Here is a 12407-nt window from a genome sequence, read left to right as displayed (position 1 = left end):
GGAATATGTGATACACATCTGTCAGTCACGCTAGCCTCAGCCTCGGTGCAGGGAAACGGTAACTTCTTGCTCCTTCTCCCAGCCTCGGAATAGGGCACTGGTCCATAGGGTCACAGGGACCGCGGTGCACGGCGGCGGCGGGACGCGCGGTGGCGCCTGCGGAGCGCCCGTCGCCCGACTCTGCTGCAGGCTCCGCGCACCGGCCTTGCTGCGGAAAGCCCGCGCCCCGGGGGTGGCAAAGGAAAAGGCGACATGTCCCCGGCCGCGGATCCTTGCCGGAAGGGCAAGGCGTTTCGAGGGGAGCGGTTCAGGGTCCACCGCCTCCTGGGGCTCTAGCAGCGCCCTCGTTTATCCCGCGATGGGGAGGTATCGCCCTGATGGGGACGGCCGGTGTCCCTCGGCGAGGCGACCCGGCGGGGCGCCCACCCCGCATCGGCGGCAGGGCGCGCGCGCGCGTGAGCGTGAGTGTGTGTAAGCGCGTCTGAAGGCTCAGGCGCAGAGTGCCTATTGGTATCTGCTCTCCGTCACCCTCCCTCCGCTCCCCCTCCCTCCGCCCGTGTTGCTTTTGTCTTTTTTTTCCTCTCTCTTTTTTTTTTATTTTTTTTTTCGGATTTCAGGCTCATTTTGTGGAGTTTCTGCCCCTCTTTGCGTCAGCCCCACGTCACTTTGCCGGCAGCTCCCTAGCTTGGGCTGGAGCAGGAGCCGGGGCTGCTTTATTATCAGCTGGAAGGAGGAGGCGACAGTGCGTAAAGAGGCGAGCACGGCTCTCCGAGCCCCGCCGACGCTGCCGAGGGCTGTGCCTCCCTCTTTCTCTCCTTCCCTCCCTACGGCGGGCAGCGGTTGCCCGAGCCCCCGCAGGTAGCAGCGCAGCCTCCGCCACCTGCCCCCGCCGCTCCGTGGGTTTTGCAGCATCATCGGGAGCCGCCAAGAGGACCAAGGCGGTGCCGCTGTCCGCCCGCCCGCCCGCGGGGTCGGGGGCAGGTGCCGCGCCTCGCCGGCGACTCCTTCTACCCTCCCCGCCCCAGCCCCGCCGCAGCGTCCGGCCCTGGCTCCCGCCGCCTCCCGGAGTCCTCGGGGCAGGCAGCGCCGCGGGGCAGCTGTAGCTGCGGCAGCGGCTGCGGCGCGCCCATGTGAGTCCCAGTCGCGGGGTGCCCGCCCGAGGCGCGGTAGGCTGTGCACCCTCTGGGCGTGCGCTCCGGCAACAGCGGCGGCGGCTGCAGCGGGAGCAGGAGGAGGCCGTCGGGGCAGCGCTGGAGTGAGCGGGGTCAGCATGATGTCCTGGCGGCGGAGGCCGGGACCCGGCCTGGCGCGGCTGTGGGGCTTGTGCTGCCTGGTGCTGGGCTGCTGGCGGGGCGCTCTGGGCTGCCCCGCGTCCTGCCGCTGCAGCTCCTGGCGTATCTGGTGCGCGGAACCGGTGCCGGGCATCGCCTCCTTCCCCGTGCCGCAGGGGAGCGCCGACGGCGACAATGTCACCGAGATGTGAGTACGGTCCGGCCTGAGAACGGGGGTTGGCGGGATGGGGCGTCCGGGGGACGCTGCGGGGGGGAGCGGCAGGGAACTCAACCGTGCCGAAAGGCACTTGCTCCTCGGGCAGGGGGGGTGGCAGGCAGCCTGACGGCTGGGTGTGATTTAATTTGAACGAGACTTCACAGAGATTCCGCTGCCAGCCCGCTGAAGGTGATGAATCCTAATTGCCCGCGATGCGGTTCCCGAGGAACGGGACTGGCGGCGCGGCGGAAGATCGGTGCGGAGGTCCCGCGGGGCAGCCGGGGAGCGGGACGGCGAGCTGGGGTCCAGCACTGGCCGAAGGGAGCGCATCGCACAGACCTCACTCTGCGGCCGCGGCTCATCTGGAAAGGGGGGGTGGGGGGGCTGGGGGGGGAGGGTGTCTATTTTATTAATTCCTTTACTTTATCTCCCTATGCCTATTCCTGGGAACCGAGAGTTTTGGCGGGTGACTCCCTCCCGCCCTCCCTCCCGATCTCTCCTGTACGCTTTTTCTGTTAAAAAAATCCCCACGGTCAATCAACCAAAAAGAAAGGATAAAAAAGGAGATGATGCGGCAGATTCTGGTGGAAGGGACAGCAAACTATCTTCCCCATAGGCATGCGAGCCTGCTTTGCCCTTCTCAGTAAGGTGGCTGGAAGGAGAAATGCTAAGCCTGCAGAGGAATGAGCATTGTGCTGTCTCCAGCTAAAGTGCTAAAGGATTAGGAAACCCTTATTGATAGTGAGGAAGCTGCAGAAAGTTGTTTGGGTTTGTTTTTTTTTTCTTCAATTTCTGCCTTACCCATGTGTTGCTTCCAGTCTCATTTGCTTGCATATGATATTCGGTAAGAGTTCTGTAGCTTTACTTCTTAAATCCTGCATCATTTCACAGCTCTCTGCTCTGTGACATCCACAGATGCTGCCAGAGAAAAGCTGCAAAGGCTCTTGATGAGCAAAAAATTTTGAATACTGGACCTGCGTATGATAGATCTGGGGAAGAAAACCTTCTCAAGCTGTTCTGTCTATCTCTATTTTCCAGTCCCTGTGGTTTCTGGATTGTTTTCCATGACACTTAATGAAAAAGATGTCAGAATACTTCCCCCCAGATCTACATATACTGTTTGCATTCTCCATCCTTCTTCTCCCTTTCAATTTCCTTTAGAAATAATATACTGTGAAATAATTATTTTAGATTAAACTGTACCCTTTGGGCTACCTTTCTGCAGTTTGCTGAAGTCAATTTTCTGCATCCCCCCATGTGTGTTTGGAGACATGAATTTCTACTACTCCTACATGGTTTACCTTTGGTAGACTGTTAGGACCTGTGGTAAAGAAACAGACTTGCTGTTACGGCAGTTACTGGTTTAGATGTGTGTTTAATATTTGGTGGATTGCTACACTAGGAAAAGAAAAAAATTGCTTTAAGCTATGCATCTCTGCTTATCTTCATAGGCTTTGTTGGTGCTATTTTCTGATATGTTCGATTTGGAGGTAAAAGAGCAATCCCCCTCTAGAATTTAACTCTGTTTAAAAGGCCAGGGGAGGAAACATGCATGCAAATATGTATTCCAGCCATGATCAACTTAAAGAATGTCTAGTAATTTTGCTCTGGTGCTTTTGGTGTTCATTTTCTTGTGTTTTTTGAGCATGTCTTGGCATTTCTTTTGAATTTTTACTGTATCATTCTGTGACATTGCACGTTGTTGTGTTTGGTGATCTAAAAATAATTTTGAGTCATGGATTTCTCAGGAGATGCTGTTGCACATATTTAGGATGTTTTTTTCATGCGTACTTTCAACATAAAACACGGAGACTCTTTAATTAGTTTATAGGCATAAATTAAAAATCGGACGGCACTAGCTGTTATTTCACTGTGGGAGCTCAGTAAACAGTAAATATGTAGGGAAGCACTTATAATATGGTAGATACAGACTGTGGAAATATACTAGCTAAGAAACAAGTTTAAGAGACCAGGGCATTGTATTTTACTTGGGAAGCTTTAGGCCTGATTTTTCATTATGTGCTTTGTAGATAGAGGAGCACAGTTCCACTGGTCTCTGGTAAAATCATTCTTGGTATAAGTAAGAGAAGAGGAAAAGACACTTAATTTCTAGTAATTTATTCCTATGTATTTCCTGAGTTCTGTTGAAAGCAATCCTTCATTTGCTGCTCACAAGCTGCTCCTGTCAGGAGTGGATCCTGCAGTCCCAGGCAAAATACTGACAGGCACGCAGGGCATGCGGGCTGACTCTAGATCCTCACTGGGGCCACATGTACTGGAGTGTTAGGATAACTGCATGGTTAGGGAAGGCATGTGAAACCCATGGTGGTGCAGAGGCTTGGCTGTGGGCCAGATGGATGGCACAAGCTTTCAGGATGTAAGCAGGCAGCGAGGGTTTCCCCTTTCCTCTGAGAGGTGGGAGAGAAAGCTGGGGTGGTGCTGGTAGGAGTAACAGAGCTGTGGTCCCACACATCGGGTATCCTTCACCAGACATTCTGGTGCTTCGGCTCTGTTTTGACCTGTAGGTAAATTGCAGCTAGAGCTGAATGAACACTCATCTCCCAGTCCAGCTATTTCTTGATTCCTGGACGGATCCAGCACCCAAATCTAACAACAGCAGTGGAAAGACACCCTGAGCACTTCTGCATCAGCCCTGTGATGGCCAGCTGATGAAACTTGGTGTGGGAGGGCATAAGAGTATTTATACCTGGTGCTGTTCTTAGTCATCTTCCTTACCTTTTCCCTAACTGGTTGTTCTTGTGTAGTTTTCTATTAAGATGAATAAAAGACAGATTTTGAAAATTCTGTTCTAACAAGATTTTAGGTTCGTACAATTGGCTTTCCTTATCTGGAAAGCATGTGCCAGTGCTAAAATCCCTTATCATAACAGAGCTTAATGGTAGTAATTGTTTGGTAGTTTTGATATTATTAGAGATAAATTGAACTCCAGAGTGAGATCCTGCATTAAAATCATGGTACCAGTCATTTGAGCTCATGTTGCACTTGCATTAAGAGCCAAGGGCCAAGAGTGGTGAGAGCAAAAGGAGTATGTAAGTATTGCTAAATTCAAGTCTTGTAGGCACAATATCAAACAAGTAGTCCTGGGTGAGCAAAAATACTAATCGGATAGTAAATGAATAATGTTTAAAGTCATCAGGACTCCTTGTAAAAGGATGGGTTAATACTTTCTTATTAAGTAAAATGTATCGTTAGTATATCACTCTTCAAAGACTTTAATTTCAGAGTGTCTTTCTGCAGTGCAAGTGTATTCCAGGCCTAGTTTCACAGTTCTGATATCAAGTCGTTAATATGTTGACTTATGGTTATTCAGGTGAATGGGGTTTGAAATTAATTGGTGTATTTCAGGAAGAACCAATTGCCCACAAAATATTGGGTGACTTTCAAGCTCTTGCCTATTAAAGGAGAGGTGATTTTGTATTGCGTACATTTCAAAACCACAAAATAAATTTCTATTGGAGCTATATAAAGCACTCTAGAATTGCTAATAAGTAAGACAGGATAAGTAATTTATAGAGTAAATTATTTAACAAGTCATGTGAGCTTGTGCTAAAAAAAAAAGAAAAAGGCATGTTTAAATTCATATGGAGCTCAGAGCTGTTGTTATTTTGGGTCTTTTTCATTTTAGATTTCTAGGCTATTGTAGATTTAATGTAGTATAAAACCTTCTACAAGGCTCCTCCAGCCCCCAGCCCCGTCTTCCTCAAAACAGCTTTTGGCTGTGCAGCATCGCATGGTTTGGCTGGATTGAAAAGTTATTTCTGGTGACTTGGAATTGTGTAATAAAACACGAGGCATCAGGCTACAAATATAAAAGGGGTTTTGGACAGTGGTGATATAATAGCTGCTTTTAGGAATTCATCTTTTTTATCTTCCTTTAAAGATCTGGTTAATTGGTTAAGGTGAGCTGAAAATACTCTTTACAAGAGTCAGTTTTTAATTTCTAGGGTCTAAAAATATTCCAAGTATCACAAAGCATTGGGTTTTGTGTATAGTGGCATTATTTTTTCTATTTTTTTTTTGCTCCCAGAAACCTAGCTTGTTTCAGTCATTGACCTTCCAGTTGATGAGGACTGAAGGGGCTCCTTGGAGTCTCCGCTGGGGCTGACTCCATCAGGCTCAGGCAAAACAGTTTATGCTGAAGGAGAGCAGCATCCTTCAGAAGGTGCTCATGGCTGGGCTACCAAAACTCTGCCTCTCCCTCTATGACTATGTCTCTGTCCTCAAGAGTTTTGAGAGAGGTTTAGGATTTATATGCTAAAATGAAAACTATTTGTATGAATTTAAGAATTTGGTCTTGAAGACGTTGTTTTCAAGAAACTTCCACTTCTTTCCATACTAATGAGAAAACAGAGGGCCCAGCAGGGCAGCCTGAGATATCTTTAGGCTGGCATTTTCCAGATTTCTCAGGTTCTATTTTTTCTTCATTATTTTTATGCTGACAGCGTAAGGGAGAAAGTAGCTTAGCGAGATTTTAGATCCCATATAACTGTAAAGCAAAAACTTGTACATAGCTAAACAAGGCCCTTATTCTGAATTTCATTTTAATGCAAGAAGGACCTCCCTCACTGAATTGCAGTTCCTTTTCTTCCATGTTTGTTATCTGTCACTGCATGAATGTCTAACAGTATGTTAATGAAGGTGGACATCCAAATACCCTTGCCCAAGCTTGATGATTGTAGCAGGTAATGAAGAATAATAAAAGCCGAAAAATGGAGCAGAGAAGTCTAAAACTGTCTCAATGTTTTATTTATGTTAAATGTATATTAAGCTTGTTACATATGAAAAAACCTCTCTTTGAAAACCATCCTTTAAAAAATGAAGCACTCGTTGTATAAATCCATTAATTTACATATATTCCAAATGGAGAAATAAATTCATAGATGTTTGAAAGCCTGCACTGCCTGGAATGGGAATGTGCTCTTTTACAGGACACTTTGTGTTTGTTAAGATCTCTTCATCCAGATGTATGTAGGAACATAGCTGCTGTTAAAATAAAATATAATAAGGGTGCACCTTAATTCCTGTTCGATTGTCACCTATATTTTCAGAAAGTGCAAAAAGCAAACCTAACTACTCCCTCTCCTGAAATATGCATAGGGAGATGCTGCTTTTTACATAGGTACTATTAACCTTAACATTGAACAATCATAGTGGACTTATGGGAAAGGAGCCACGTCAAGGAAATTCTGTTGTGAATCTCCTTTTTTTTTTTTTTCTGGAAAAAAATGACCTGCACTGAATTGTATCATCAACAGACATTATAGCTGAAACATAAATATATTAGTACCAATTCAGCTATTGATGTTTCTGGCTTGTGTCGTCATCGGTAGGATATACTCTTGAAGATCAGATTTCGGGTCAATGTTCTTTGGTTCCTAGACAAGGCTTGAAGAAGTGAGATTTTTTTTTCTTTTTGCAGAAGTAACAGAAAGTGGAACAAAGCAGTCTAAAGCCTCATGGCACTTTCAGAGGCACTTAAAGAGATTGTAATCTCTGAATGGTATGACTTGAACCAGCCTTTTGCTGAAGCAGCTGGTCCTGATCCAACAAGGTACTTATGTGCCTTTTATTTCAGGGGGAAGCCGAGGGTGCGATTCTGGCCTTGTTAAAGGCAGTGACATAACTGGCTGCAATTAGTGTTTTGCCAGGGTAGAGTAATTTAGAGGATGTTTGTGAAGGATGAAAAGAAGTTGATTCAAGCATTATCTTGTTTAAAATTTGGGAGAGAATAAGCCTGTTGCTCTATTATTTGATGTGTTTTTGACTTGCATCTTGCCTTGACTCTCAAGTGTTTTCCTACTGTGTGAAGACTGAATATGTTGAGGCAAGAGGAAGTTGAGATCAAGTATTTTAGGGGGCTCTTTTACAAGGCTTTAAATAGTTCTGTATTGAAATGAACCTACACCTCTGTGTACAAAAATGTAGAAGCTGCAACCATTACAGAAGTTTGTGCTGGTCCATTGAGGATTTATGTCTCACTGTATATAGTTGTCTGGTGTGTAAGTAAAAGAAGGGTAAAACTTCAATTAAAGTTAGCCCATTGCTGAAACAGAAAAGCAATGAAATGACAATGTGTCTGAGGTCCTATTGGAAGAATCTGACAATGAGCTGTACTTTGGGCTAGGCAAGTCACCTATTTTTCCTCTTGGTTTGACAGTTGGGCCAAAAGTCTTCCAGTTTCAGATTTAGATGAAATTATTCTTACCTTTTTTTTTAATCCTAACCATATGTGTAAAAATAATTAAGGCTGTATTCAGCAGATATCTTGTGAAGCATGCATATCCCACATTGTACAGTCAGATGTGGTATTCCATATGAAAAGTGTATAGGACGTGACTTTTCCCATTCTTCTGCAACAACTGCCTGATTTTCTGAATGCCAGACAGCACAGCGAGCATATGTGTATAAATCATGTGCACATACTGGGCATGTCAGGCTTACCGGGCATGCACTGGGGGACTTTTCACAGCATCTGCTGTGGGTGTCAAGCGCTGGACTTGATAAATCATGTCTGGGACTGTCCCAGGCCTCAGCATTTAAAATCTGGCAAGTTCTCATGAACTGTGTAATGAAGGTACTTAACTCAGCTGGGTACTCTCCTGCCAGCGATGGAGAACTCACTTCTTCCAGGAAGTGATTCAGGAGGCTAAATTGGGTTCCTACTGCAAATTACCTGCGGAGACGTCCCCTTCTCTCTCCACTGAGTGTAAGGAAACCCTGGGGACTTTGTCCACTGGGAGTGGAAAAAACAAGGCCTTAGTTTTAATGAGCAGGGTCGAGCTGTGGAGTAAGATGTTTTTGTGGTCTCAGATGAACCATTTCAGCAGTGCATGTGGTGAACTGCTCCACTTCAAGTAGACCATGGGTCTAAACAAAGGTCTTGAACGTCAAATCTCAGCTACTGTCCTGTATGGCATACAGGTGTGTGCTTTGCCTTGAGTCTTCCCATCTAAGTTGCCTTACTTGGCATGGAGTATTTAAATGTGCTTTTGGGTCAGAGAGCAGAACAGTCTATTTAGCTAAGCAACTGTGGCACTTATTTGTGTAGCAAGACAGCTGGGTCCTGCTTCTGCTCCACTGAGTGTTCAATTACAGCAAAAATTAGAACAGCATGAACAGGTAAAGTTGAGACTACCCTCTCTCAGGTTGCTTTATAGTATGGTATCTTCTGAGACATGAGATCACATTCCCTTAGGGAGAGGAAGGAATTGAACCTGGTACCCCTGGATGGTGTTGGAGCACTTTGTCAGCATTTTTTTTTTTCCAAATCTGTGGTCTTCTACCTCACACAGACACTTCTTCTCTTTTTTTCTTTAAGCAGGTGAATCTGTTTGGTGAATATGGGTCAAGTTCATGAAGATAAAATTCCGCACGCCCCCTGTCCCCCTGGTGTGTGAATTGTCCATTACATATTAATCTCCCTCTCGCTGCCCCCCCTTACATATTAATCTCCCTCTCGCTGCCCCCCCCCCCTTTTCCTAATATTTAGAAACAGGGTTTGGGCACATTATGCATACCGTGATCCTCATCTGATAAACACATGCACTGTACTCTTCTGCTAAGGGCAGTTATGTTAAATTCATGGGACTAAGCATATGCTGAAGTATTTAATGTGTAGAGTGGTAGCAATATAAGTATCTTTTGAAGACTATGTATTGCATACATACACAAAAGTTTAAACTTTTCAGGTTAGATTCAAATCAATTTACAGACATTTTGAATTGGCACAAATCCACATTACATCAAGGTAAATAGAAAAATACTTCTGATGCTGGATATTCCTTCCGCCATAGACGTCACTGAAGATCCCCGACCATGTTTGTGTGCAGTGACTGTCTTGTTGCCTAGAGCCTGTTCCATCTGGGGGACCTAGGTGGCAGAGCTGCAGAAATAGATACCACTTATCCTGGAGGTGGATGTGTGTGGAGGAAAGACTCTGTGATCCTTCCTGCCCCGAACGTTTCTCCCAGCCCTCCAGTGACGTTCTAGTCTGCATGGAGACAGGGTAGTTTTCCTTCTGTTTTCTTGGTCTGGTTGTATGCACAGCTGTAGAGTGCTTCTGCATATTCTCACAACTTTTAATGGACAGTTTGCTTTGAAGCAGTTTTGCTTTTCACAGGGATTATCTGAAGCGTAAGGTTTACTCCTGACAGTTGGAGGTATCACTGAAATGTTTGCTTGATCTTGTATAATTGCAAGTGGATTCTTCATTCACTGTGCACACTCTGGAGTGGGGAGAATGCTGCAAAGGTGTGTAGGCTGGAGGAGTGCAGGAAGAAGGTGTGTGCAGTGCTGTGGTGTGTTCATGAAAACACAGGGAGAAACAGGCTGGTGGATGAGAAAAATACTACTCTACTCATAAGCAGTGACAGAAACAATAGCTGTACAGGTAAACGGAGAACAGTGTGGAAGTATTGGTGGGTAAGGAGCAGGCAGCTTTGCAGAAATACTGAAAAAGTTTGAAGACTACTGTAGTAAAAGATGTCACCTTATGAATAGGTACATGCAGAATGAGAGTTTAGTTTGAAGGGGAAATGGTAGAGAAGATGATCTAAGGCTTGAAATTATATTAAATTGGAAAACTAATGCGTATAAAAGAGTGTATTTTCCTTAGGTATAACAATAAAGACAACCACAAGTGGGTTTTTAAATAAAGGTGATCTCACTCAGAGGAAATACGTGTATGTCAGGCAGCAGAGCAAACAGTGATACAAAGAGAAACCTGAAAGATAGATATAGGATGCTAGTCTGCATGTACCACTGCAAGAGAGAGTTTCCCTAATATCAAACTGGCTAAGAAAAAGAACATGGAAAGTTATGGAAACAGTGGCAGCAATGTGGCAGTCAGCACTAGTATTAGAGATACTCTGGATACTAACAAATGTGCAGGAAGTGTAATAAACACATCATTATGCTAATATATGCAGTGCAAGTGAGAAACTACTTATATTAAGTGAAGAACAGGATTCCTCAAGTGAAGAGAAAGTGATTTTTTTGGAAATGCTAATAGAAGAAGCTATAAATTCAAAAGATCAGCCAATTAAAATGAGAAATGGACTATACAGGGTAGAAACCAGAATGGAAATAAATGTGATAAAAGAAAGTGAAATTGGGAGCTGTGAATAGCAAATAAACATGGAAGAGTGAAGTGCCTTTGAAAGGCTTCAACAAAAAACAATTTGATGTTGTTGAAATGCTGTCTGAAAAAATGCATGGGTTAAATATAAATAGGTTGGTGTTGACATACAGAAAGTGTCAGCCTGTTGTGGGCTTAGAAAATTGAGATAAATATCAAGAGTGGCCGTACCATGGAAAGTCAAAAATACAACCCATAGGCTTTTTGGAATGCTTCAGTAACAATGTGAAGTTGTATTCATGTATGTCTTCCATTAAAAGCAAAATACATCTTGGAGAACACACAGATATGTGGTCAAGGCTACACGAGATATTTCACAAGTCTTAGGAAAGAGAATAGGAAATCAGTTGTGAACCATGGCAGCAGATGGTATCATTTGAAGACTGGAAAAATATCTACCAATTGGGTTCTCTGTGTAATAATTGCAGAGAAAAAGGTAGAGATTATGACCATATGGAGACTCTCAAGACTTAAATAAAAACATAAGAAGGAAAACTTTTGCTGGTTTATGGAAAAATAATTATTCTTTGAGGTGTCAGGAGTAAAATTATGCAGATAATTTAATACATTGACAGGCTATAGATGGATTTTCTTGAACAGACGTCGTTAAGTTTTGCAGTTTCACTCTGTCATATGGAAGTATTACCTTCTGATCTGTATTTGGCATGGCGTGTACTGCATGCAGTGAACAGGACAGTGGATAGTGTATCAGGTACGGATATATGTCTCGATGTTCCAGTGAGTATCAGAGCAGATTGAACAGAGTATTTGATGTTCCAAAAGCCAGTAATATTAAACTGAATAAAGCCAGGAATTAATGTCAAGCAGTGGAAAGAATATATGTCAGGTGAAGGCCAACCTAGAGAGAATTTCAGAGGGAATTTCTTACACTGAATCAAAGAATCATGTAATACTGAACATGCCAAAACCTGGAGATAGGAAAAAGACTTAAAATGTTAGGAAGCATAATGTCAACAAGTGCTTATCTAACTCTGAAGGATGTGTAACTCACTTAAGATATCCTTCCACCCAGTCACTGCCTGAGTATGGGTAACTGTAAAGAGAATTCAAAGGTTTTGACATCAACCAAGATGCTTTAATATTTTGATTCACTGAGTGACCCCAAAAGATTCACATAAAGAATGGTTAGGAGCAGTCTTACTGATGTTTTGTCATTCTCATTTACATCAAGGCCAGTGACAGCTACAAAGGTGATGGATGCAACTCGTGAAAAAGAGAGTGGTTGTGTTACTGGTCTTTGAAGAATCACCACACTAAGTGGTTCTGTAGGAGAAAGAGATGTCAGATATATTTGTATCTATTCATTCGAGGTGCTCTTTCTTTCTTGCAAGCCAAATAATAAAAAAGGTTAGTCACATCTCTGTCAAGAACTGATAATAAGCCACCTTTACTACTCTCCTTTTGTATGTTATTTTATGCGATTTTTAATGTATATATTATGAAAGGACTGTACAGGAGTTTAAGCCTCTTCCTAACAGTCTGCAGGGACAATTTCATACATAGTGAATAAAATGTGTGTTGTAGATAAGTATAAGGTCAGTAATTAAGACATACCTTTTTGAATAAATAGGTTATTGTCTGGCTACTTGATACTTCTTTCTGACTATATCGAGGAGTATCAACATTTCCAAAATATCACTGCTAAGGAAACACTAGACTGTAGCTGTCAGTTGTCCTCTGGAAAGATGTCAAAAATTGATGTCTTGGTGAAATATCAAATGCATGAATTTCATGAAGCTTA

General features: G+C 43.9%; 1 protein-coding gene across 6 annotated transcripts in view; it reads left to right on the top strand.

The window, feature by feature from the left end:
• The first annotated feature begins 632 nt into the window (after positions 1-632).
• The window catches only part of NTRK2 (neurotrophic receptor tyrosine kinase 2), a 217560-nt gene continuing 205785 nt past the window's right edge, over positions 633-12407 (top strand). The window contains exon 1 of one of the 6 annotated variants that reach the window (XM_057428725.1): positions 633-1479. In XM_057428725.1, the coding sequence (XP_057284708.1) occupies positions 1271-1479 (209 nt within the window). In that variant the 5' untranslated portion in view covers positions 633-1270. The remainder of the gene's footprint in view (positions 1480-12407) is intronic. The other 5 variants (XM_057428726.1, XM_057428728.1, XM_057428729.1 and 2 more) reach the window with 5 other exon arrangements.

This window comes from Pezoporus wallicus, unplaced genomic scaffold, assembly GCF_028554395.1.
Source record: "Pezoporus wallicus isolate ANWC-B61680 ecotype Strahan unplaced genomic scaffold, APGP_CSIRO_Pwel_v1 contig_708, whole genome shotgun sequence".
Taxonomy (NCBI): domain Eukaryota; kingdom Metazoa; phylum Chordata; class Aves; order Psittaciformes; family Psittacidae; genus Pezoporus; species Pezoporus wallicus.
The sequence above is the reverse complement of the archived record's forward strand: the minus strand, read 5'-3'. Positions and strand labels throughout refer to the sequence as shown.